Source organism: Lolium rigidum, chromosome 6 (assembly GCF_022539505.1).
Source record: "Lolium rigidum isolate FL_2022 chromosome 6, APGP_CSIRO_Lrig_0.1, whole genome shotgun sequence".
NCBI classification, from domain to species: Eukaryota; Viridiplantae; Streptophyta; class Magnoliopsida; order Poales; family Poaceae; genus Lolium; species Lolium rigidum.
This window is the reverse complement of record NC_061513.1, coordinates 81,193,352-81,221,026: the sequence shown is the minus strand read 5'-3', so window position 1 is coordinate 81,221,026 and position 27,675 is coordinate 81,193,352. Positions and strand designations below refer to the sequence as shown.

Genomic DNA, 27,675 nt, shown 5'->3' with positions numbered 1-27,675 from the left:
TGGATATCCGGATATCCATGGATATCCATGTGATTATGCACTATGCATATGAGCATTTCACCCTCATTTCAATAATATTTCAGTAATATCAACAATAATTATAAGGGCAATGCATAGACGTATAAAACAACAATATTTCAACCACATAGTTTTCTGGACTCGGCCACTCCCGTCAAGGGGAGATGGAGCGATGAGGCGGCTGCTTGGGACGTCGGCCCGTGGTTGAAATAATAAGTTAGGGTAATTGGGGTTACATGTTAGACAAAGTGGGCTTTTGGTGATTTGGGTCTCAAGAGAGAGGCTTCTAGGCCTAGGTAAAATTCCATGTCTCACTAATATGTGGGTCCCACATGTCATATGGATATTTGTTGGATATCCGTGGGGCAATACCCCTGCTCGTGCCCGCTCCATGAATTATTGGATATCCGCCGCATGAAATCCGTGGGCACAATCAGCGCTCCATACCCTTGCCCGACGGGTTGAATATCCGCGAATATCCGGATCCATGGATAAAATTGACATCCTTACGCCTAAACCTGAGTCGCCATCCACCCTGGTCCCGAGCCAGGTTGGTCGGGATAAAAGGACTTGCGCAAATGTTGAATTTGCAAGGATAACACTCTCGGAGGGGCCCTCCCAAATAAACCTTAGAACCATAAAAAAAAGAAATCAAATAAACCATAGCAAAATGTTTCTTTGATAATCTGACGGTATGGACTATATATTACGCGTGTGGCTAATCCTCAGTTGAGTGAGTATGAGTACTAGCTTAGTTCTTAGTCAGGTGATACCATTCCTGCAGTTTGATACTATATGATTAACCTTTTATTTTGTAAATAATTTTTGGTTCAGAAATCTAGTTGTAACATAACTTGTAATTGATAAAATCTTAGTTGCAACAAATCTCCAGTAAGAAAATCCCAATGACAACTCAACTTGCAACTAAAAAGTCCGGGTAGTTGCAACTGAAAAATTACAGCTTCTACTTCACTTGCAACTCATGGAATACACAAATAACGATGCTGTTGATTTTTAACTTAACTAGACACTAAGCTAATTGCAGCTAGCTGAGAACTAGAAAATCTCACATATTATCGGAGTAAAAGAAAAGACTAGTCTCATAGCCGAGATCACATAATAAACACACACACTCTGAAGACCCCCAATCTGTACGGACCCGAGCCATGACCCGACGCTCACGCCGCAGAGGCAAGCGCGGCCGGACGAGCCCGGATCCCCCGGCGAAGCGCCGCCGCGGCCCGCTGGAGTCGGAGTACGGCGACCTGGAGGCCGCTCCAGCTCCGGCGCCAGCGCCGCAGCCGTCTTCGGTGATGGTCGCTGGGCTGCCGCCCGGGTGCGGAGTGATGGAGCTCAAGTCGCGGCTGGAGGCGTACGGCCCCATCGCGCGCACCCGCATAGACGCCGCCGCGGCCACCGGGCACGTCACCTTCCGCTCCGCCGCCGCCGCCGCGGCAGCCATTGCCGCTTCCCTCGACCCCGACTGCGGCATCACCATCGGATCCAAGAAGGTAAAGAGATCTGTTTACTGAAGCATGATGTTGCCATGTTGGAATCTCTCTGCAATTCAGTAGCAAGGGGGAGCCGAAATTTGTGCTGGATTCGGCCAATGCTAACCTGCTAAACATGTCGAAATTTGTGCTGCATTCAGTAGCAAGGGGGAGCGGAAATTTGTAGCTAAACAGCTAGAGTTGAAGGCAAAGTTGCAAAGCAGCTATATTTAGTGGTAAAGATGCAAACAAGTTAGTATTTGATGCTTCTGATGAACCTAGTTCAGATTTGGCAGTGGCATTTCGTTTCCCCCTTTAGGTTCACATTATTACGCTGGTGTGTTTTGCCTCAGTTTAGTCATGTGAAACACTAATCTGGCTGTAAGTCTTTGTCATTCACATCGTATTTTACATTTTCTTTCAAGCATTCTAGATTTTCTTCATCTAATCACCATATATACTCGCTGAGCGCTGCAAAGTTTGATCGCACTCTGATATCTGACCGTGTAAAAATAACAATAATCTGGGGATATGCGAGGCCTGTAAAATTCGATGCAGAACTAAGCAACCTTATATGTTAGCAACTGCATGACATCAAGGATTGGATTCTGTTGGTCTTGGCTTCTTCCAATAAGACTGCTGCAAACTTTTTGTGTCAAGCATTTTTAATTGTTCATTAGCTAACTTTGGTACTAAATTGTTGTTTTATTTTTGCTGGATACAGGTTTTAGTTGTACAAGCAAGTGAGGTGCCAAATGACCAGAAAACCGTACTTCAATCTGACCCAACAGGTGCGACAAAGAATGGTAGTGTGGGTGATGCTTCAGCCATCCTCTCCAGATTAGGTCCAAGAGCGATCCATAAATCGCGGGAAATAGTCGCTTATGATGATTTGTTCTGATAGGCAGCTTTCCTCTAGGTAAGGGAGGAATCAGCTTGATTCTTGTACAATACTAGGATATTTAACTAAGTAACTGTAGCCTACGGGTAGGTCTCGTAATGCTGTGTCACGGCCGGAACTGTTTCCTTTCTTCAGTATGCACTTTGTCAGGAATTCTCATTGAATTAAGTTACTACCTAGTACAACAGTGTCTTGCTGTGCAAATAAGCTGTTTTACATAATTACAAGAAGAGCACAAAGCAGCGCTATGGTAAAGCTTTCTTCATCAACTGGTCTACTGCTCTATAGCAAAACCAAAGGAATTAACTGGACTAATACAGGTAACAACTACTACATTCTGACCCAGTGGCAGAGCGTCAACTCAAAGTTGAACCCTGGTTACATTCAACGCTCTGAACATTCTTGGCCAGCATATAAACTACCTGAATTTTGCTTGTAAATTGTTCTGAATATGGGAAACAACAAATTTAAAGGGCACATCAGTTTGTCTTCCCTGTAAATCATGGAAGAAAGAGTATCCAGATACAAATCCTCTACACACCTTTAACCTACTATTTATGCATTACACTATCTGTGAAATGAGTTTTGCCAGGTTTCATTCTTAGTATCGGCGAGATAGTTTCTGCAGCACGCTATCTTTGGACCCTGCCACTCATGTGGATCATCTCACATTATTACCGCACATTGGTGATTGTTGTTTGCTTCATCAACCTCAGTCTGTTGGTAAACCATTTACTCGACCTCTTTCATTAAGCAACATGGTGGCTTAGAACACATTGCAGCTGAACTGGACGACTATGCTCTATTCTTGAAGCTTTCCCGTCTTCCTTTTTGAAGTATCACTCAGCATGTCTGACTAATGTTGCTACAAATTTTCAACAAAGTACAAAACAGAAGGTAAGGTCTCAAGCAGTAAAGTGCATATTGGCAAGACAGAAGAAGAAATAATTCTAGGTCAATTGTCACCACAGGTTCAATACAAGATATAGCCAGATTACACCATTTGTTGAAAGAGGAAAACAGCATTGTAAGAATATCATCCTTGTAACATTATCTGATTGGTTGACAAAGATCTAATTCCATCAGCAGGGACATGCACTGACACAAGGCAGCTTCTATTTATAGTTACTTTATATAATTATAGTTTGATACACCCATAATATTACCATACATCCAAGTGTGCAATTAGATTGGCTCGGACAATTAAAGAAGAACCCAATAAGATTAGTTACGTTTTGGGTGAACAATTGGGTTGCATCAACACCAAGTCAACAGTGAAGCTAGCTGGTCACTCGTTCACTGTGATTCTTTCGAAACACATATAAGATGCAGTATCCATGTGTTTTGAAGCCATTTTTAAAGAAAAAAATGTGGTGCATATGCTTTTCCCATTGCACTTCTGGTTGGTTTGCCAATAAATTGTCTCCGGATTATTAAGTGGCATAAATCTGGTTAAGGAATAACAGAAAAAAATGAAAGCAATGAGAATAAAAGAAAAAAAAAAGCACAGGAATCGAAGGTTTTATCCACTAGTAGCGGTATTTGATAATATGAACAAGGATAGAGATTAACCAGTCTTGCTCCTTTCAATTCAATATCCCTGCAGAATCGGACTGACAAACATTGAGAAGGAGTAGCTGGAGGAAAATCTTCAGCTGGCATTGCAAACAGGCGGGTCATTTTATCAAATTCGTCTAAGGTGAGATATGAACCAGCTTCTTGTAATCTCTCCGGCTCCATTATTGGCACTGTATGGTCATCAGATAGAAAAGAATCATTGTCATGTGCACTCTGCATGGAAAAAATTCAAGAAATGTGAGAGACTAATTCATTCACTAAGAAGTGATGTAGCCTAATCAACCAAAACTACCTCTAAGCAACTTATATCTGCACCACGACTGAATGTCATCTCTATACGGAACCTCTTTGGATCTTCCAAAGGAACCTGCAATAGTTTCCATAGTTGAGTCATTGAAAAAAAAACAGCATTGCTTCATGTTCGATATGTCTTGTGCGTCCTAGTTTTCCAGAAAGTTCAGTTCAGAACTGGTAAGGTAGCATTTGCTCGAAAATAGCATTTCACAGGACATTGTTTAATCTTTTTTACACAGGCCACAAAAAATGCCTATTTCCTGATAGGTTTTCATGGTTTTTCGATAAATTTGGTAGCAATTATACTGCCTCAGGTAGCATGCAAGAAATCAGACGTATATATATATAACCTAATAAAACATCTTTTTCTAAAAGCAGAGAGATGGACATGAATATTTTTATTTTTGTAGTTTTCTTTAGTGAAGTTAGCAACTAACACTATCATCGGTAAAAGGATTCAACTCATGGCTAAGAATTATTTTTTAGTACCTCTGTATTCTCGAACATGCGCAACACAATGTAACTCATGTAGTCAAGTTCCTTTGTTTTAAATAAACCGTCTAAAGAATTTTTGCAGATGAGACTCTCTTCTCCATTTAGAGACTCGTCCAAGTAGCAGTACCGAAGTACATTCATTAGAGAATGGATATGTGATTCCTGTCAATAAAAAAATCTTCAGTCATGCTAACGAGTGAGATGAAAAGGTTATCAGGGAAATTACTCCAGGATATACGTAGCGTTTTGATAGAGTGAAAAATGGCATGGTTAATATTTTAAATATTGCTCTATGATATTACCATAACATGACGAAACAAAAATCAATAAACCTTCTTGCACAAAAGAATCAAAAGTTAAAGATCATCTACATACCGATGTAAAATAGAGCCTTGTTCGAACACGTCTTTCGGGTTCCACCACATTTGCATATCTGCAGTAAGATTATTGGATAATTGTTTGTATCATTCAGAAGTGAAAACAACTAGAGTTCATATGATGCTTACTTTGGATCTAAGCAGTATTTTGTTTCTTTATGGGAATCTAGATCAACTGACTTCTGGTCTGTGCTAGATCTTTCAAAACCCTCATTCCTAACACTACCATAGTAACACCTCTCCTTCTGTTTTATAGAAGATACTATTTTTGGATCATGGCATGTGGTAGATTCAGCAGCAATAGCGGCGATCTCTCGTCTGGTGTTGTGCAGGTCAATCAGAATCTTTCCTAGTAAACGGCGTGCTATCTGCAGAAAACGACAAAAGAAATAGTTTGTGATGATCTTGACCAAAAACAAAGGGGCAAAAAAAAAACCTAGCCTCAAGTTATCAATCTCTTTATTTTCAGCGTCATTCCTATTAAAATATCTTCATCTTCCCACTTGTAAATACTGCATAATGAACAACAACTATACAAGATACAACACATGGAACAAACCCAAGTTACAATTTAATTCACGGACAGTACCTTTGAACCTATTTTGAGTTTCTGTTTTGGATTTATCCCGTACTCGTTTGGAATGACACCATCTGCTAGCAACTGATTGGAATAGTAACATAACAAAATAATTAGAAAAACAGTAAAGAAAGTGGGTCAAGAGATTAGCATTGGAATAAGGAAGGATCAAAGTCAAAAGTACATTTCTTAAATCTAGACTTACTTTTGTCAAACTACGAAGGAAATGCACTTCTAATATTTTGTTTTACAAAATCACACCTTTTGTGTTACACTGTTTGCCAAAGCCTGAGGACTTGGGTGCAGACCCCATGATCATGCTGAGCCTGGACAACTCCAGTATCAACTATGGCAGCCACACCAAGGTCATGGCCAGAACCATGGTGATGGAGGCAGTCACCTACAGGCTAAGGCTGTGTCACAATGTAAAATTATCAGCCCGAACTTCTCACTTGGGACCTCCCTCAATAAACCAACACCCTCATCACTATGACTTAATGGCTCCACTAAACTTTATTCTCCTTTTTATGAGATATTTCGGTGACAAATTGATTGAGTAAACAGCTCAGTCAACAATCGGCATAGTTTGGTCAGTGAAATTTGCGGCATGGTTGTACAATACGACTTCAAGAAAAAACATTCCCATGCCTGTGAGCGAAACCCAACTAGTCTGTCCTTTTTTTTGATACAATATCTGACGGGTCTCATTTAGATTCTGAGTATTATAAATTGATGTGCTATCTGCAAGCATGGCCCACAATTTGGTTAGAATCAGTGTTATGCGTTTACATCTTGGCCATAAATAAATCTGTAGCTCGGTATAAACTCTAAAACTGCATGTTGTTAGTTGCGCAAATATTTCATCTTGAACCGCTAACGATGAATAGTGGGTATTGCATCAAGTCTATTATATTTGAGGATAAGAAACATGATCGGTTTACCTTAGATACTTTGAAGAGATCATGCAAACCATTAAGGTTGAGATGTGAGTTATGCAGAAGGTCATACCTGGCATACACAATATTATTAGAAAAAATGACACATCCGCATAAGGATGAAGATGATGCACCAAAATGAAGAACTTGCAGATTTTGAGAAGCATCATGCAATTTTTCAGACGTTCAGGAATCTTCAAATAGAAGAAAGAAAATAAGAACAGAAAAGCATGGATGCATGCAGGTGCAGACAGTTATCGGAAAGCAAACAGTAAAAGAAGAAGGGGGGCAAAACAGTGCTAGTAGGGTGAATTCCATTTATTTACTTTTCTCTTAGCAATACCTCCATTTAACTTTGAAGTGATCCACCAGTGCAGAGTATGTTTTAATTTAGCTAATATATGCAGCATATATAGCCAAAAGAGGCTAAAAAGACTTGCAGGTAGCTTACATCATCTTTGGGACTTTGACAGTTAGTATGAGGATCATAAATTTATTGTTTTATGACATTTCAGCAAACTTAGTTTTGTACAAAATGATTTCTACAGCAGGCAATTAACCCACTATTCTTGTTAAAGTATGCCTATTGTTGAGTAAGGAAACATAGACAGTGCAACACAAAGATAATTAAGCTGCCAGACATCAAAAGGCTGGTGGCTATGGCTTTCCTAACACGTTGACCTTTAGCAGAAAATAAGGTACCAGCTGTTTGCAAACTTTGGTTGGAGGAGGAACATTTGAAATTATGTTACAGCTAGTTTTAAGGAAAGGTGAGTACCGTTACTACCTTGGAAGCTCTCTCTATGAGTGGATCAGGTGATGATATGCAGGGGTCTTATGGAATAGTATGGTACAACACATATTCAGCTCTTTTATAAAGAGAAATCCAAACAGAGCTAATAATCTGATGGGGATACCGTTACCTACTTGCAAGAGTCATATATATCAGGAATCTGCGTAGTGTCAAAGCGCCTGCATTGTAGTGGGAGTTTTGACAATGGTTACACTAGGCTGCATTTCCTTCAAAGAACCTCTAAGCAGGCAAGTACTCGTCAAGAATGTTAAAGCTGGGAAACATACTTTTTCCTTCCGTTGTAGAAATCCCTCTCAAGTTTCTTCCAACGGGCAAACATCAAAAGGAAGCTTTCGCTGCCACAAGGCAATCCAGCAGCAATGCGGTCCATGTCAATTGCTGTTCTCCATAGTGCCTTAGCTTGATCGTAAGGTTGATTAGGTGAGTCACTATCTGTTGCAACCTCATTTTCGTCATCAGAAAGCAGCTTCACTTGGGCAGTTATTTCTTTTGTTAACTTAGCCTGATCAGACAAGGAAAACCTAGTTACCATCATTATAACTGACATACTTACTTTAAGGAATATGTCTCTCCCTCCCTCATATTTTCGATGGCCTGATGAGTGATGGCCAATCACAACGCTAGTCAACACATGGGTCCAAAGTATGTTGAAGATATTGATGTATGTTTGTTGTGCAGCAAGAACACATGAGTTAGTTTTGGCATGCTCTGGACCATCCAGTTGACTCGCTGGTGATGCACGGGGGAAATAGGGATGAAGAAGCATTGCAACCAGTTTTCAGGATAATATGCACCAGTATTGGCAATAAGGGTGCCCAAAGCCCAGTTTGGAGTCAAAGGTTGGTTCCCGACTCAAGTGGGAGTTTTTATTTTCATGGAATATGGATCAACCCAACAAGGTCAGCATATAGTAATGATCTTTACAGAACCACGAAACTGTTAATATACAGTATAAATCTAGAATTCGAAGGAAATGAGAGAAGTAACTAGTGCATTTACCAAATCTGTTAGAAGCTGAGCAGCATTTGTAGGCACTCCAGCCCCATCAACCATCCATGGATATCCCGCAGGTTTGCTACCATTTGCAACTTTCGAAGAGACGATAATATCATGCAACCGAGCCTGCAGGGTATGGGCATTTTAGAAATACTGGACCAAATCTCAACATGAAATGCCATTTAAATATATCCAAGATCATAGTGATAGTTTCACTGGTTTATATTTGTTCATGCGAAAAGAATTACACAAATGGTTCCACTGTTTTATCCAACAATCTAGTTGTTCCACTTCTTTCAGTTATGAAAATCATGTCACACTAACAATTTTCTTTCTAATATTTCAGTTGACACCATCAGATTCTTGGGTACTATGTGCTCTATTGTATAGTTTGAGATGCAAATCATGGCTATTTGGTTCCCTTGGCAAGCCAATTTGAAGGTTCAAACCAATATTTATATACGAGCTATGTGATTGTTATCTGAAGGACACCTTTGCTTCATTTATCTCAATAGTACCATCCTCTAGTCCATCAAGCATAGACGAGTCCTTGCTGACAAGTGAAACCTGGAGATAGTAAAATCCACTGAATTGAGGTTCTGCTTTGTTTCAAACAAACATATATTATTGAAGAGAAACATACCAGGATTGGAGTTAACTCCCCCTCCAAATCAAGAAGGCCTTTTGCAAAAGCTGCGGCAGACATCTATAATAAAACACATTGCAAATATATAATCAAACCAATCCAAAATTGTAGTTGGGTCCAAAGAAACAGCATTACCTCTATTTTTGTTAAACTCGACCAACGGGCACTAGCACCGGTGGAATTTTTAGAAGAAAGAAACTAACATTAGTACACCCGGCAGAGGTCAACCCTCGAACGTAGGCTGGAGTGCTGGACAGGCACTTGCACTTCTAGCCAACTAAGTGACTCTAGTATGCCGAGTGTCACCAATGCAAGGTATCTTCATAAAACATTCTGGATACATGTGCATCCAAAATACTACCAATGAATCACACCATTACCATTTACCTTGTGGTTAATTTATCAAACAGTCTCTTGAACTCAATTACTTGCGTTGACTACTCTACCGTATGCCTCAGATACACTAAAACAATCCAATATGGACTTACTAGAAGACTTTCTAGTAAATAATGAATCGCCTAAATCGTACCATGTTGTAATGCAGAAATATGTACATTTTCCACTAGTTCAACAAGAATCCTCTTATATCCACCGAAACCTATAATAAGAATTAGTCATTACATGACAGGGAGACTATTCGATCTATTTATTGGTATCAATTGATAAGGACCGTTGTTCAGAAAATCGCTACGGTTCTGAACTGCTACTGGTTCATCGCTTTTACCCTTTCGAAGAGATTATGCATTATTGTGAGGCAAGCGATCTTGCAAGATTAAACTTTCTACTGTACTAGAAACTGGCCAAAAAAGCTGCTCTGTCAGAACTGGCCTGCTGGTGGTTTTGGTTCCCGTTCCGAAACCGTAAAACCTGGTATGCACCATGAAATAACATACAAACATAACACAGAAGTGGGAAACTGTTTTTTTCTTATATTCCTTTCCTTTTATCTCTGATAACCCAAGATTCCAAGAAGAGATACTACAACTTACCTGGACACGACCTTCATCTGAACTATATATTTTCAGATCATGCCTATATGTACTGTGCAGGCGAAGCAATCCTGGTCCCTCACCTAAATGAACCAAAGTTGCACAAATTAACAAAGCCAAATATCTCTTTGGCAGCCAACAGAGTGATCTTGCACATGGACAATTTCATGTAGCAAATGGACCAAAGTTTATGAAGACATACTTGGATACATATTATTTCTGAAATATCTTCCCAACTCTTCTGCCTGCACAATTAAAAAGAGCATATGAAAACTTCCTGGCAAGAATTTGCACAGATGAACCAACACGTAATCAGGCATATTAAGTTTTAATTTATAGAGATAAAATACTACTAACAGCTACAATATTTATAAAATAATAAGCTGAATATCTGTACACAGATGTGAATTTGTTGAGCTAAAAAGAGGAAAAAACAACCAACCAATGCATAACATCATTATACTCAAAAACATACATGACACATAACATCTTTTTAGTGACTTGTATCTGCAAGGTACCATTGCATTCATCAAACAGCGACTTGACCAAATAACAGGAACTTGAACATGTGAAGTATTGTCAACCTGCTTTCTTCCTGCATGGGTTAGAACACCACCATACTTAAGAATCATGAGGGCTTCGATTGGTAACTGCTCCTCCCCTTCTCCACTACTTTTAGGAATGCAGACCCAATTTGATGGTTTTAGCTGTACTTTCCTATAAATACCTGAAAAATAACCACCCTGAAGGCCACAGGGACCTAATATTTAATGGAAGGAAAATTTGTTGCATTCTGCAAAGAAAATAATACCCGAGGACCAAAAAATGTGCATAATACATGTATATATTAGTAAATAAGCAAACGATACATGAATGTCTAGTCTCTCTCTCTATATATATATCTCTTTCTCTCTCTATATATATATCATATTCATATATACTTTAGAACAAGTGCGTTTCAGGACGAGAAATTTGGACAAAGAACATTTTCTTAGTAGCACTCATGCCATGTGTATGTGCCGTCAAGCATAAATTAAGATGCATAGACATCTAATGCATCGCAATGAACACATTGAAACTGTGGCTAAGCATATCATAATGAACACAAATCATAATGAACACGTTGCTTTTCGGGCAGCATTATAAGCCAGGACAAAATTTTAATACTTTCTCATCAAACAACTTGGTTTGCACGACTTTTATGCTTGTGTTGAAAGCAACAAGATATACAAAGTGATGCCATCTAAAACATTACTCGATAAGTCCCCATAAATACTTGATAAACTGTGTTACCTCTTCTAGAACTGCTCTAACTTGACGTAGCTTCTCTGCATGCTCAACTTCAGCATCACTATCACTTTCACGGCCAGATCTGAAGTTCATAGCAATTTCTCATCTTTATTGAGATGCACAAGAGAAATAATATCAAAGAATCTGATTTATGTTCCAAACATTAGAACACTAATAAGGTAGTAATATTATGGCGATCAGATACTGAGAAACATAGCTAAGGTGCGGGGCCCTGTTTGTGACGTGACAACTTTATGTAGGCATGTTTGACATGATATTATTTGTAAGTGGTTTTTGTGAAATATGACAACAATTTTAGTAGCCAATTCAATGGCACAATGCAACATAGCATAGTAATCCCAGTTCTCATACACAATTTGATGACGATGTGCTACACATGATCTTAACAAGTATCCTACTTGCATTTTCCACAGAACTATATTGAGCACCATTTGGACAAAAAGCAGTAAGAATAGGAGCAAGAATAGATATGTAGTGGGGTATAATGATAGCTTAAATCTCCATAAACCATGAAGGTAGACACGCTTGAGGTTCCAGAAAGTCACCTAGAACGTGGTACAAGGATTCTTGTAGCATCTAACAGATCTTGCAGCTGCAAGGCACTTTTAAGCTTTGCCTGCATAATTATAACAACAGAAACTTTGTCAAGAGCAGAAATAAGAACACTTCGATAAAACCCAAATAAAATCAACCTAGTTTTCACACCTCCGCGTGGGCCTTTCCTCCATTGTATTTCAGCATCAATTTTATAAGTTTTTCTTGAGTTACTTTCAACTTCACCTTCTGCTTTGGCGTGCGATCCCCACTTGCACAATTTTCAGTATCAGAAAGCAGTTTGATGGTTACAAGTATTGATAAGCTCAAATCTTGATGATTATCCTTACTGGCGTATAACAGCTATGACACATCTCAACTCTTCTGATTGCGCAGGTATGCCCACAGTTCCCCTTTCTCGACCTCTTACAGCATCTGGTGGTTGCACTGGCTCACTGATTTTCCATGGAAGATTAGCTGGAATGGTAGATGAAATATGTGGCGCTTTCTCATCAAGAAACATTTTCCTCAGAATGCATGCAGCGTCGTCATAGTATCTGATGTTATGAGATAAATAAGGCATGCTAAGGACTTCTGGTCATACTAATGAATGAAAAAGTTACAATAGTTGCTGTAACGAAGAAGATTCTTACTTATATGAACTTTTCACAAAACTCCAGCCATTCACGTCACATACATAAGATCTTGCCTCCCCCAGGTCACACCTTAGAAGATCAAAGCCACATACCTACAGAAAAAGGGACAGGTAGCATGGAGATGCTACTTAAGTGTATGGGGGAATTCAAATAGCTTGGAGCCCGAACTCTGCTTATTTAGAGGTTGTCTCAAGCAACTACAAACATAATTTCTATTCTAAATCTTCTTCCAAATTACTAGCTAATTTCAACCCTAAAATGCCATATGAGTAACTGCACTACTCAACAAATCACTCCTGTTCTGTGGATGCGACATGACCTTGTTCAACAGAACGGTATGTGCAAAATAAAGAGCAAATAACTAGTTAACCTGCACCATATTAAACTTTACTGTTTGACAGAGCAAGGTCAATTGCTGAAACAAGTTACCGATAGAAACAGGCTTCACCTACATCCTACTCCCTTGTAGCCAGTTCAAGATTGACCCTGAGTTATACTCCCTCTGTTCCTAGATATACGTTGTATTTGTTTTTTTAGAAAAAAATCCAAAATACAGGGCTTATTGCGTTGCACCACTCGCTTGAACAATTTTTTTATAAATTTAATTATGTTTCCTTATCTCATGGAAACTCCTCTATTTTCTCACGGCAATTAAACATGGGTAATCCTGCCCGAATTTGGTGTAAATATCCCTCCATATGTGTTCTTTAATTTTTGTGCCAAAAACTATACAATCTATATATAGGAACAAAGGGAGTACTAAATTTGAACTGGGGTACACCTGCTTGAGTTGAGCATGTTTCCATATCACAATCAATGGATGTGTGTCAGAACAAAGATAATCTCTTAAGCTAAGTATATTCCTAGTTTCTAACTGTGTTACGGTCATCCAGAAAATGTTTCTCTGACTGTCATGTCATCAACTGACCACTGCAATGAATTAATACTTGACAACTAACAAATCCTACTGGCACGCTGGAGAAGACTTGACAATGATATCAGCAATTGTATCCACTTCTCCAGCTTTACCCAACCGCCCATAAGTTTCGAAGCAGTACACACTTCCATCATAGTAAATATCAAAAAAATGGCATATTTTCGAAATAAAAATTATAGCAAGAAAACTTTTGAATATACCGCTTGTCTGAAGGCTTGGCAAACATTCCATGCAATTTGCTTCTCAGTGGGGGTCAGTAAAACAGGATAACGCACCTTCATGCAAGATAACAAACACTTTAAATGCTGTTACACTAAGACAAAACAGTAAATAAAGGAAACCCGCTCACCCTTTTACATAGATGGTGTTGAACTCTTTGACATGTCAAAAACACTGAAGACTAAATGATATAATAAGGTGAATCCTACCTCCTTTCCATCAGAATTCCTCATGACAACCCCATCTACAACTGGTGATTTACGAGCTTCAGCGTGTGCGTATCCTGGCCCAACTGTATAAACCTACAACAAAAAGCAACGACCTCATGTTTACCCATTTTTCAGTTAACGAAAGTGAAAGTGCATCTAAGTATTTTCTTTGCTGAATTCCTTAGAAGAATAAAATGTATCCATACTGCCATACAACTACAGAAGTTCTTTAGACAATGGAAGCTTCATTACGTGGCCTCTGCACCAACTAACGATGCATATAATTGTGTCTAGGTTATCCCGTAAAGCGCAAGACGTGACCTCATGAAGCATATACATAGAATCATTAACCAACCGGGACACTTTGAAGTCACCCTGCAGTAGGACTCACTGCCGCCCATACCGGAGAGGACCTTCGTTGTTTGTTGGAGTCTGTGTTAGTGTAGTAGTAGTACTCTAGTAGAGTCTAGAGTACTCTATGGGATTGGAGACTGTTTCAGTATAGTAGATTAGTAGTAGTGTCCAGGAGAGTCTAGAATATTCCAGTGGAATGCTATGAAGTGCATACGCATAGTCTGAAGTATTCTAGGGGTCGGCACAGTGAAATGCACTCGGTCAATTACATTGTCTTTGGTCTTATATGCTCCATCATTTCCGGGAGTTTGGTGTCTATGAGCTCCTTGGTTGACGACATTGATTGTTGAATAATTACCGATCGATACAATTGTATAACTGAGGAGAGAAAAACTGGAAGGAGGCTTGGGATAGGTGTGAGACATAAGGGACTGTGGTACTTGGATAACTTGGATAGACGGAAACCGATGATGCGGTGTGCACTGCTCTCACAATTGTTGCAAATGATGATGAGGCAAGGGTGATACTCCAACATTGTCGATTGGGCCATATGTCCTTTGATACTATGATTAAGATATTCCCCAAAGAAATGAAAAAGGTAAATAAAGACAAACTTGTGTGTGATGCATGTGAGTTTGGAAAACACACAAGGACATCATATATGAGTGGTGGACTACGGAACACGTCGCCCTTTTTATTGATTGACTCTGATGTTTGGACATCCAATGTGGTCTCTATTGGTGGAATGAAGTATTTTGTCACCTTCATTGATTGCTACTCCTGCATGACCTGGGTATATCTCATGAAACATAAAAGTGAGGTGCTTACATGCTTCAAGGACTTCCATGCATATGTCCAAAATCATTTCATTGCTAGTATTCAGATTATCAGGACAAATAATGGGACGAAGTATGTGAACAATGAATTTGGCATTCTTCTTTCAGAAAAAGGAATAGTTCATGATACTTTATGTCCTGATACTTCTCCACAAAATGGAGTAGCTGAAAGGAAGAATCGTCATCTTCTGGAGGTAGCTCGGATGTTTACTATGAATGTGCCTAAATTCTTATGGAGTGAAGCAGCTATGGCTGCTACTTATCTCATCAACCGGATGCCATCAAGAGTGCTTGGAATGAAGACTCCATATGAAATATCTATGGCAGAAATGAGTTCATCATTCCGCCAAAGGTGTTTGGGTGTACACACTTTGTTAGAGACCATAGACCTTCCGTGGGAAAACTGGATCCACGTGCTGTGAAGTGCATCTTCATTGGATACCCATCTAGAAAAAAAGGCTATATATGTCGGAGTCCTAGTGAACGAAGAACATTTGTGAGCATGGATATGACATTGGGAGAGTCCGAGCCATTCTATGGAGAGAAGAAGAATCTCAACTCGTTTTTTGACTTTGACTCTCCTAGAATGAGTGAGGCTAGTCGAGAGGGGGAGAGTGAAGTGTTGAGCACAAAGGAAAATGAACCTTTGAGAGTCGTGGTTGATTCAATCCCATGTTCTGTGAGTGAAGAGAGGTGGAGAAATCCGAATGAGGAAGAAGATTTTAAGGTGTATACACGGAGACGGCCTATGGATGAAGAGAGATGGAGAAAGCCGAATGAGGAAGAAAATTTGAAGGTGTATACAAGGAGACAATCGCAACATGAGCAGCAAGCTCCATCAACGAGCGACACACATGTGCAAATGAGAGCAACATGCTTCAAGTCGAGTGGTGACACACAAATGCAAGGGGAGCAACATGCTTCGAGAGGTGTTGAACTTATTGATTTGACTGATAGCGGGACATACACCACACCAACTCCAGCTGATACAAGAGATTCAATGGACTTGCCCATTGCCTTGAGGAAAGGAATTCGAGTTGGAGCTGGAAAACCTCCAAAAAGGTATAGTGATGAACATGGCATAGCTAATTATCTATCATATACATCTTTGTCTCCAAGCTACAAGGACTTCGTTGCATAATTGCAATCTATGGTGATCGCAAGAGATTGGAAAGCAACAAAACAAGACTCGAAGTGGTATGAGGCTATGTTGGAGGAAATGAAAGCTCTTGAGAGGAACAATACATGGGATCTTGTTTCTCTTCCAGCTGGAAAACGTCTATTTACTTGCAAATGAGTATATACCGTGAAGCAATCCCTAGAAGGGAAAATAGAACGATACGAGGTGAGGTTGGTGGCAAGGGGTTACAGTCAAACATATGGGATTGATTATGATGAGACCTTTGCGCCCATTGCAAAGATGAGTACTATAAGAACTCTTATTTCTTGTGCTGCTAACTTTGGTTGGCTCTTGCATCAGTTGGATGTCAAGAATACATTATTGCATGGAGATCTTCACGAAGAGGTTTATATGGACATTTCACCAGGCTTTAGTAACTCTAACACCCTAGGGAAGGTGTGCAAACTGAAGAAGTCTCTATATGGTCTCAAGCAGTCACCAAGGGCATGGTCTGATATGTTCCGGCGAGCCATGTGCAATATGGGTTACTAACAATGTACGGGGATCATACCGTGTTCTATAGGCATTCAGGGCGCCATATTACCATCCCCGCAGTTTATGTGGATGGTATTGTTATCCCAGGAGACGATAATGATGAGATAAGTCGGCTGAAGGTGAGACTGAGCAAAGAATTTGAGGTTAAGGATCTAGGCCAACTTACCTGGGCATTGAGATTGCAAGATCTCCTAAAGGAATAGTTATCTCTCAACGAAAATATGTACATATGCTTGGGTGTCGAGCTGCTTCAACCCCTATTGAGCAAAATAACCACCTATGTGCTCAATCAGGAGATCCAGTTGATAGAGAGTGGTACCAACGGCTTGTTGGTCGACTTATCTATTTATGCCACAAGAGACCTGACATCCTATGTTGTGAGTATGGTGAGCCGCTACATGCATGACCCAAGAAGTGGACATCTAGAGGTAGCTTGTAAAACTTTACGCTATATAAAAGGACATCCTGGAAGAGGTATATGGTTTAAGACCAATGGGCACTTGAATGTAGAGGGATATTGTGACGTTGATGGGGCTAGTTGCGCTTTTGTGTCTTAGGAGGAACTTGGTATCCTAGAGGAGCAAGAAGCAACAGGTGGTCTCCAGATCAACCGCAGAAGCGGAGTATAGAGCTATGTCGGAGTGTTTGAGTTAGATGTTATGGATGAAAGGCCTCCTATAGGAATTGAAGCTACTACGGAGATGGCCATTGAATCTTTGGTGTGACAACAAGGCATCAATTAACATAGCTAACAATCCCGTTCAGCATGACCGAACAAAGCATGTGGAAATAGATCAATTCTTCACCAAAGAGCGGCTCGACGAAGGAACCTTGAAGTTAAAATCATATTTGCACCCACATAACCTATCCATCGTAGGTGAGCATCTCCTTGAGTCAATCTTTAAACCTCCAGGGCCCAGAAGTCCTGGCCTGCCTCAGGGCGGCAAAAGAAGGTTTCCACCGCTTTTCGTTGAGTTGGGAAACTCTCTGTTGCCCCCCTGGGGTCTGGAACTTCCGGCCCTCCTATTGTGGTATCCAGGCTCCAATGGCAGTCTGCCAGTGATGGGAATCTCTCTGTTGGGCTTTGGAGGTAGCTCGGAATCTATAAACCCCAGAAGCTCCGGGGTACATCTGGTACCTCCGAGCCTCGTAGAACAGGAACGGTTGGATTTTAGGGCTGAGCTATTTTTTTTTTTTTGAACAAAGGGCTGAGCTATTTAAGTTCCCCTTCCCCATGAGAAAGGGGATGAGTTTTTCCTCTCTCCTCAATTGTTGCAAGAGCTCAAACCTTTAAAATATCCCTCCGGAGTGCTTAGTGTTAGTGATGTATAGACCCTTTTACTGTATATTCCTAGTGTATGAGGGGTTTCCTGCATATTGCACCATGTACATGTACTGGCCTTTGGCCCAACAGTGAATACTAGTTGCTCATTCACAACATGATATCAGAGCTCATGGCTTAGCTCTTTGCACGCTGCAACTCCGTGCTTGATCCGCGCCGCCGATGATCTTTCCGGCCGTTGCTGCTCCACTTCCTCTCTCTTCCTCTATCCCATCCACAAATCAGCTTCTTTCGAGCGAACATTCCGGCCGTTTCTGCTGGGGAATCGTCTTCTCCAAGCTCGATCTGGTCGTCCCGCCTCGAATCAGGTCCGAAATCGGGTGCCCGAGATGGTCCAGTTGATCTTTCCTCCGCTCAGCGGGATCTCGTTTTTCTGCAAAGAGTTGACCAGATCTAGTCAAATAGTAAAAAAAAAACGAGAGCAGTACCAGTATGGCATCCTCCGCTGCAGGCTATGTCAGCATTCCTCGGTGCCGGTGATTTTTGATGGTACCAATTATGGAGAGTTTGCTGCCTTTATGTGCATTCATATGCGGGGTCTAAGACTTTGGGGCGTTCTTACCGGCGAGGTCCTCTGTCCGCCGCGCCCCATTGCTCCCGTGCCTCCTACCCCGCCGCCTGTACCACATGCGCTTGCTGAAGATGCTACCCAGGCTGCTCAAGATGCAGCCAAGTCTATCGAGGCTGCTGCTGATGAGGCATATGAGCATCAGGTACTTGCTTATTCAGAGGCTCTTGGTTCATATCGTGCTGATCTGGCTGCTTTTACTCAGTGGTGTGATGAGGATGCCAGGCTGCTGCTGTTCTTTCTCAGAGTGTTCAGCCATAGTTTGCTTCTGAGTTTATGGGTCTTGCTACTGTCACTGAGATGTGGTCTCACCTTCGTCAGCGCTATAAGCCTTCTGTGGATTCTCTGTACTTGTCTGTGTTGCGTCAGGAGCATGATCTTCAGCAGGGTGACTCTATTGTTGATGAGTTCTACACCCAGAGTGCGGCGATCTGGCGCCAGCTTGACTCCCTTTGCAGTGTTGTCTGTGGTACTTGCCAGTGTTGCCGGACAGTACGTTCAGATATGGACTTTCAGAGGATACATGAGTTCCTGTCTAGACTTCGTCCAGAGTTTGAGCCTCGTCGTGCTCAGTTGTTTGCTCGAGGCCGTGTTCCTATCTCAGAGGTGTTGACTAAGCGTGCTGAGGAGACTCGTCTGCGTGGTGCTGGACTGCTTGGGACACCTTCTGTTCTTGCTACTCGAGTTCCCACTGCTCCTGCACCGCCGCTTTTACCCACACCAGCGCCTGCTTCTTCTGGAGGAGCCCGCCCTTCTCGCGGTGGGGGTCGCCCTCGTCCTCCTCGGTTCTGCACTCACCGTCGAAAGCCTGGTCACCTTGAGTCTGGCTGCTATCAGAAGCAGCGAGGTGTGCCTCCTCGTGCTCCACCTTCAATGCCTGTCACCACCGGCTTCACTGAGCAGGATATAGCGAGACTTTAGCGTCTCCTTGCCTCCTCCGGCTCTGCTTCGATAGGTACTGCTGCCTCCGCGGCTGTTTCCTCTACACAATCAGGTACATCTTCGTGGGTTTTGGATTCTGGAGCTTCTTTTCACATGTCTCCTGATTCTTCCTCTCTTTCTTCTCTCCGACCTCTTCCTCTTCCTATTCGTGTTCTTACTGTCGATGGTACTTCTCTTCCTGTTGCTAGTCGTGGCATTCTTTCTACTCCCTCCTTTTCCGTTCCTGATGTTTCTCATGTTCCCCATCTTACCATGAACTTGTTTTCCGCTGCTCAACTCACCGATTCTGGTTGTCGGGTCATTCTTGATGTTGATTCTTGTTCTGTTCAGGACACTCACACTCGGGCACTGGTTGGGGCTGGCCCTCGGTGTCGTGACTCCCAGGAACTTTGGGAGCTTGACTGGCTTCATGTTCCTTCTTCTACCACTTCACCAACTGCACCACGTGTGCTTACTGCTTCCACTACCGCCTCCTTTCAGCAGTGGCATCATCGTCTTGGTCATCTTTGTGGTTCTCGCTTGTCGTCTTTACTTCGTCGAGGTCTTCTGGGGCTGTCTCAGGAGATGTCTTGCTTCAGGGTTGTCAGGGCTGTAGGCTTGGTAAACAATATCAGTTACCTTATCCTACTAGTGAGTCTGTATCTCAACGTCTGTTTGATTTGGTCCATTCTGATGTATGAGGTCCGGCTCCCTTTGCTTCCAAAGGGGGCCACCGCTACTATGTTATTTTTATCGATGACTTCTCTCGCCACACTTGGATATATTTTATGACCTCTCGCAGCGAGGTTCTCTCGATATATAAGCATTCTGCTGCCATGGTCCATTCTCAGTTTTCCACGCCTATACGTGTCTTTCGGGCTGATTCTGCTGGTGAGTATATCTCCCAGTTGTTGCGTGGTTTTCTCGCTGAGCAGGGTACTCTTGCCCAGTTTTCCTGCCCTGGCGCCCATGCCCAAAATGGCGTGGCTGAGCGCAAGCATCGCCACCTGCTTGAGACGGTCGTGCGATGATGATCGCTACCTCTCTTCCTCCTCACTTCTGGGCTGAGGCTGTGTCTATTTCCACCTATCTCATCAACCTTCAGCCCTCCACAGCCTTGCAGGGTGGTATTCCTCTTGAGCGTCTTACTGGTCACACTCCTGATTACTCAACCCTTCGTCTTTTTGGTTGCGTTTGCTATGTTCTTCTTGCTCCACGCGAACGCACCAAGCTCACTGCTCAATCTGTTGAGTGTGTCTTTCTTGGCTACAGCCCTGAGCACAAGGGATATAAGTGTTGGGATCTAATTGGTCGTCGGATGCGCATATCTCGGGATGTCACTTTTGATGAGTCCCGTCCCTTCTACCCGCGTCCCTCCTCCTCTTCCTTCTCGGTGGATGATATCTCTTTTCTCATATTTCCTGACTCACCTCCTCCTGTGCCTCAGGTCCTGCTCCGCCGAGTCTCTCACCACCCTCTCCTCCTTTGCCCACCGGACGGACCCCCTCTCCTGCCTCACCACCTTCCCCACTCTCCACACCTTCCTCTCCCATGTCACCTTCCTCGCCCACGGTAGTCCCTCCCTACCCCTTTCACTACTCTCGTCGTCCACGTGAGGATGATGCTGCTCCTCCTGACATGCCCTCCACCTCTGGTGCGATGCCCTCTCCGTCCGAGCCGCCTCATCATCTTCGTGCTCGTCCTCCTCCTCCTGATCGCTATTCTCCCACTCACTACGGTCTTTCTGCTGTCCGTGAGCCGACCTCTTATCGGGATGCTGTTGCTCATTCCGAATGGCAGCTAGCGATGGCTGAGGAGATTGCAGCTCTTGAGCGTACTGGCACCTGGGATATTGTCACTCCTCCTTCCTCTGTTCGTCCCATCACCTGCAACTGCAAGTGGGTCTACAAGATCAAGACTCGCTCCGATGGTTCTCTTGAGCGCTATAAGGCTCGTCTTGTTGCTCGCGGCTTTCAGCAGGAGCATGGCCGTGGCTCACATGACCACTGTTCGTACTCTTCTTGCCGTTGCTTCTGTTCGTCACTGGTCTGTCTCTCAGCTTGATGTGCAGAATGCTTTTCTTAATGGTGAGTGTTAAGTGAGGAGGTATACATGCAGCCACCTCCTAGCTACTCTATTCCCGATGGCATGGTCGGTCATCTCCGGCGCTCTCTTTATGGCCTTAAGCCCCTCGCGCCTGGTTTCAGCGTTTCGCCTCTGTGGTGACCTCTGCTGGCTTTGTCCCTAGCGCACATGACCCTGCGCTCTTTGTCCACATATCTTCTCATGGTCGGACTCTCCTTCTTCTTTATGTCGATGACATGATCATCACAGGTGACGACCCTGAGTATATTGCCTTTGTCAAGGCCCGTCTTCGTGATCAGTTTCTCATGACTGATCTTGGTCCTCTCCGCTACTTTCTTGGGCTTGAGGTTTCCTCTACCTCCGATGGCTTCTATATCTCCCAGGAGAAGTATATTCAGGACCTTCTCACTCGTGCCGCTCTTGGTGATGAGCGCACTGTCGAGACTCCTATGGAGCTCAATGTCCGTCTCCGTGCCACTGATGGTGATCCTCTCCCGGACCCGACTCGCTATCGTCACCTGGTTGGGAGCCTTGTCTATCTTGCTGTCACTCGTCCTGACATCTCCTACCCGGTCCACATTCTGAGTCAGTTCATGTCTGCTCCCACTAGTGTCCACTATAGTCATCTCCTTCGTGTCCTACGGTATCTTCGTGGCACTATCTCCTGTCGTCTCTTCTTTCCTCGCTCCAGCTCCTTACAGCTCCAGACCTACTCAGATGCTACCTGGGCTAGCGATCCAGAGGATCGCAAGTCTCTTTCTGCCTACTGTGTGTTTCTTGGTGGCTATCTCATTGCTTGGAAAACCAAGAAGCAGGTTGCAGTCTCTCGTTCGAGTGTCGAGGCTGAGTTGCGAGCGATGACTCTATTGACAACTGAGGTGACCTGGTTACGCTGGTTACTTGCGGACTTTGGTGTTTCTGCTGACGCCTCGACTCCTCTCTTATCGGACAGTATTGGTGCCATCAGCATTGCGCGTGATCCGGTGAAGCACGAGCTCACAAAACACATTGGTGTTGATGCCTTCTATGTGCGTAAGGCTGTGTAGGATCAGGTTATGGCTCTTCATTATGTGCCTTCCGAGCTACAGCTTGCTGACTTCTTCACGAAGACCCAGACTAGAGCACAACATGAGTTCTTTCTCTCCAAACTCAGTGTTGTTGATCCATCATGAGTTTGAGGGGGGGTGTTAGTGATGTATAGACCCTTTTACTGTACATTCCTAGTGTATGAGGGGTTCCCTGCATATTGCACCATGTACATGTACTGGCCTTTGGCCCAACACTGAATACTAGTTGCTCATTCACAACACTTAGATCTTGTTGATCTTTTAGGACTTCTTGCACTCAACAACCCCCTTCTATAGGACCAAAACTACCACTACATATGTCTTAAAAGAATCATGATGCAGATAAATTTCCTTCCATAATTTTGAACCCCTTTTGTTTTTTCTAGGTTCCTTCTCATGATGACATGAGTTGCTTGCACACTTTAATGCTCAGACATGTTGATGAATGTATAATTTTATTAAGTGTAAGCTACAAGCCTCATTTTCACATAATAGGTAAGGGAGCAACATTATAGAAAAAAAAAAGTAATAAATGTAAAGTTTATCACCTTCACATCTGTTCCTCCTGTAGGCATGAACTCCTCGTAAATGTAAGATCCATCTCGCCTCACCTTCCTAACATCTGGATAAAATTCACTGGATCTATTCCCAACCTATGCATGAATATTTGGAGGGATTTAACATCTGGTCAGTGCATTTTCAGGGCCTCTACAGGTAGACATGGAGTTGAAAAACGTGCTACTACTATTTGATGAAGAAAAGACATTGACTCAGTCATACATATGTGTAGCCTATGGAATACGAGACCTTGAGCAAAAACACTCATATGAAGAAAACTATACGGAATTTATCCATTTTGTACTTCATCACACAAATAGTAAATAAAATACTTCATTGTAGTGCTCCTGAACTATGCAAGATTGGTAGCAAGGAAGATCGACAACAGTTAAGAAACAAAACAGATAGGTAAAGTGTAAGATCAAAAGCAGATCATATGCTAGAAAATTATAACAAATACTGTGTTAGAGTAGGCTTATTTTTAGTGCATTTTGGCTGTAGCCTGTTTCAGGTCTGTACATAACAATTTTTCTCTTATGAATAAAACGTGGCACGATGCTTTGTGCTTTTTCTTGATAAATAAGAAAAAAATACTGTACTAAATGATGTGGTATCAAGTCGGATTTTCTTGAACATAAAGAACCTAATTGCAAATTATAACAAGATATATGTGTAAACGTAAGACTTTTTTGTGGGAAATGTAACTTAAGGCCAGCAATACCTTACGGAACAGTTCTTTCATTCCTCCACCGGCATAGCTAGGATAGTATATCATTATATTATGGTCATCTCCTTCATAAAACAAAATTTATTTAGTAGCACAACATGTTTATTCTAATACTTCTTCACACGATAGAAGTAAGAAAAAAATGACAGCTAAGAGAAACAATTTGACAATGAAATTGCAGTAACTTCGGAATATGAAAAGTCTAATGAGAGTTTACCAAATGATTTTTTTTAGCAATCCTAACTCCTATGGAGACATTTACGAGTTGGTATAGGTTAGCCCTAGGCGTATATTTGAATGCTTAGTTGCAATCGAATTCTTAGTTGCAATCCATGCAAGGTCTTTGCAGTGTGAGTTACACTCTGCTTTCCCGGATGGATTTTGCCTTTCTTTAGTTAGTTTACCTGAAGCATTCTCCTGTAAACTCAAGATTTCGTCTTCTAAGGCCTCATACCAATGTTCTAGTTCTTTTGGCATAGAGATTCCCTACTCTTGGATATAGAAACATTAAAGCTATTCCATAGTACATGCCAGTTGAAGGATGTAGACCTTTCGTAAATGATTAGGCTGAGGAGAAGAGTTCAGCCGTGACAGATAGAGCTGGGGTTGGATAGAGAAAGGGAAAGGAAGAAGTAACTGGAGTGAAACATGTATTGGGATGAAGGAGTTCTTAGTGCAAGGCAGTGAAGAACAAACACCAAATAGTGGACGAACAGAGTACTAAACTTATTAATCAAGAGCTCTTACCATCGATGGGTTTCTCCACGAAAGGTTTCCAAAAGCGTTTTCCATGAATCTCAATAAAATCATCATGCTCGGCAAAGTAATTTAAATCTTCATAAGGATGCAGTCTTCTGACAACAGCATAAGTAGGAACAGGAACTCCAAACAATTTGAGGTGCTAAAACAGCAAAATAGAAATATTATCAAGAATGCTTTATTTTTTCAATAAGAATAAAGACCATTTGTTCTCTAGACTATCATAGAATGTTTTATGGGTGACTGGTGACGCTGTATCAGGAAGTAAAAGAATCTAACATAGTCATGAATAGGGGAAAAAAAGAACCGAAGTCATAATTTCAAAGTAAATTTTGGACTTTTAAGGTTCACCAGCACTTGTTCAGAGATGATATCGTCATATTGATACTATATTTTAGTGCATATTCACTTCATGAAAACATCATATTATGAAAGAGTTTAAACTGCCATCCCCATGGAAGTAACAAGAAGCAATACAGTTTTAAAGCATCTCCTATATAAAAAAGTAATTCATTTGAGCTCCAAAGAAAAATAAGCGATTGAAATAAATATAGATCTGTAATGTATGGAGACAGTTTTTTATGATATCAATACCTCATATACTTTGCTGCGGTCATGAAGCAGGTATTGTGGGTCCAACTCATTGACTATAAAAGGCCTAAATAAAAAATATAAAAATATGACTAAATTAAATCGCAGAAATCCTTTAAGGTAAAACATGTACCACAATTTGAAATGTATCCCCGAAAATAAAAATACAGTTTGGTTTCCTCTTGTGCTTTCAAATAGAAATAAATAAAACTAGATCAAGAAATTAAGTTCATGTATGAAGCTTTGCAGCATAGATAAGAGGAGAAATTATATATGTTTGTCCAAGAACATTCATTTATTCAATTACAAGAAAAGGACATAGAAGAGCTTACATCTAGGAATGCGAATGGAATGGAGATATAAAATTTAAGAAATGTTTTTGTGGATAGAATTAGTTCAGATAGTTGAATTAGACTTGGAAAAAAAATTCAAGGGCAAACCTTGAAATGATGTATTTGGACGAGGACTAAGAATCCATACAGAAGCCACACACACACAAAAAAAACTAGTTTGATGTAGAGAGGAACCCCCGTCGATTTTAATTAAGTGAGTGTGACTCTCGAATTTGGGCTGACTAGCACACCATCACATGGGCTAGCCAGTAAGACCCCAAGCCTTTCTCCAGAAGCCACATATAGATGTTCAGAGTCACATAAAGCATACTGCATAACTATAAATTTTGAGAGACCCAATATTGCCATCATCTGATGTAATATTTGCAGAAAGTTCTTTGAAATTCACGAGAAAGATAAAGCGTTTAACCTGCGTAAAACAGCATATCTCTCCGCCTTTTCTAGTGGATAACCAGCTGAATAGAAGGCGATTAGACAGTCACATAAAGGCCAACTGCATAAAAAAAAGTAACAGTGGTTACTATAATATTACCACAACTTGCACTCTGGATGGTGTCACAAAACAAAATGCTGAGATCTTGTAATAAGAATCTTACATCTTCTATTAAGAGTTTCGGTAATTGTTATTTAGTAACAAAAATAAAAAAATTATACTAATATTTTATAATACACAGACAGATATTTCTGGTCACCCCATTAGGAATAAATATATATGGATGCTCTAGAGCAATAGTTAGTTAACTGATAATATTTATCTTAAACCCCGTGCTTCAAGTAGGGTATCATAATCCACTAGTCATGTTTGTAAATCTGTGCAAATAACATGTGGCCTGTGTATACTCACTTTCCTTCCTCCTAAATATTCAGAAAATTAATACTGAAGAAATTCAAATTCCAAGAAAACTTTCCTTCACATGTTAGGTATTACCTTTCGACGGGATCTTCTAGAATTACCTTGTCACCAAAAATTATAATCTGTATACAAAAGACATGCAAATTATTTCCAGTCTTGATGACCAGGACAACAGTTTGAGTAACTCAGCTAAAGAACTAATTTCAAACATTAGAACAGAAACAGGGGAAAAGGATACACATCAAGACCTTGGGTTAAGGGCTTAAAATGCATATCTGATATACCAGCAGCAACATGAACTAAATGGTCCACCTTCTTTAGAGAAATGGGGTTATGAGATTGAATAATTCCATCCACCAAGGTTATTTATATGCTCACTTCAATGCACTTTTGTTGCTGATACCTGAAGGATTGAAGCACTGGGGGTCTAAGCTACACAGTTAACCCCTGCATATAGAGAGACAAGAACATAACTTCTCCCCCAACTAACCCCTATGACAATGGCATAAACTTTCATAAACCAAACCAATACTCCATGTAGTACCCCCTGCAATCATCATGAAGATCCTTCGCGAATCTCTGAATCCTTCTCATCATTTACATAACTTTTTTTCATCTTGTCATCGTACCAAATTTGCTCTTCTTTTTTCAGGAACACCAAATTAACTAACAGTGTAAAACAGACAACAACAAAATCGCGTGAGGACCAGCAGAACGGCCGATTTCCGAGCCATACCTCGAACTCGCCGAATGCGTGCAGCCGTTCAAGAATCTGCTCCATGGGAGAGCACGACACCTGTAAAATTCCAACGGGAGGAAAGAACGGCAGAAGCTCTCAGATAATCTGCGCGAGGCAGGCGACCACCCTCGCATTGCGGCCAACCCGAGAAACTCGAAATTTCTGTCCCAAAACGCGCACCTTCTTCTCCATGACGCAGACGCCAACCTTGATCTTGCCATCGTTCTTCCGCTCCATCCGCTCGCTCCCCTCCCGTTGGAAGAAGAGGAGG

At 41.6% G+C, this 27,675-nt stretch overlaps 2 protein-coding genes across 3 annotated transcripts; one reads left to right on the top strand and one right to left on the bottom strand.

The window, feature by feature from the left end:
- The first annotated feature begins 1,184 nt into the window (after positions 1-1,184).
- LOC124666563 (uncharacterized protein At1g27050) lies at positions 1,185-12,495 on the top strand. Of its 2 annotated transcripts, XM_047203905.1 has the most exons (3): positions 1,185-1,529; positions 2,233-2,427; positions 12,352-12,495. In XM_047203905.1, exons 1-2 carry the CDS (start codon positions 1,185-1,187, stop codon positions 2,407-2,409), a joined length of 522 nt encoding a protein of 173 aa, XP_047059861.1. In that variant the 3' UTR covers positions 2,410-2,427; positions 12,352-12,495. The 2 variants fall into 2 exon arrangements, with proteins under 2 accessions (XP_047059861.1, XP_047059860.1); XM_047203904.1 differs by lacking the exon at positions 12,352-12,495 and having other exon boundaries at positions 2,233-2,588.
- LOC124666564 (inositol hexakisphosphate and diphosphoinositol-pentakisphosphate kinase VIP1-like) lies at positions 2,889-27,675 on the bottom strand. The gene is made up of 31 exons (XM_047203906.1): positions 27,585-27,675; positions 27,402-27,461; positions 26,741-26,787; positions 26,222-26,305; positions 25,463-25,526; positions 24,857-25,010; positions 24,104-24,174; positions 23,373-23,477; positions 13,977-14,069; positions 13,749-13,823; positions 12,609-12,703; positions 12,306-12,512; positions 12,127-12,226; positions 11,967-12,037; positions 11,404-11,482; positions 10,695-10,853; positions 10,313-10,355; positions 10,111-10,193; positions 9,119-9,181; positions 8,968-9,042; positions 8,479-8,601; positions 7,746-7,981; positions 7,593-7,637; positions 6,672-6,738; positions 5,743-5,814; positions 5,283-5,521; positions 5,152-5,209; positions 4,771-4,938; positions 4,280-4,354; positions 3,982-4,200; positions 2,889-3,274 (listed from the first exon to the last, which is right to left on the bottom strand). Exons 1-31 carry the CDS (start codon positions 27,639-27,641, stop codon positions 3,266-3,268), a joined length of 3,096 nt encoding a protein of 1,031 aa, XP_047059862.1. The 5' UTR covers positions 27,642-27,675; the 3' UTR covers positions 2,889-3,265.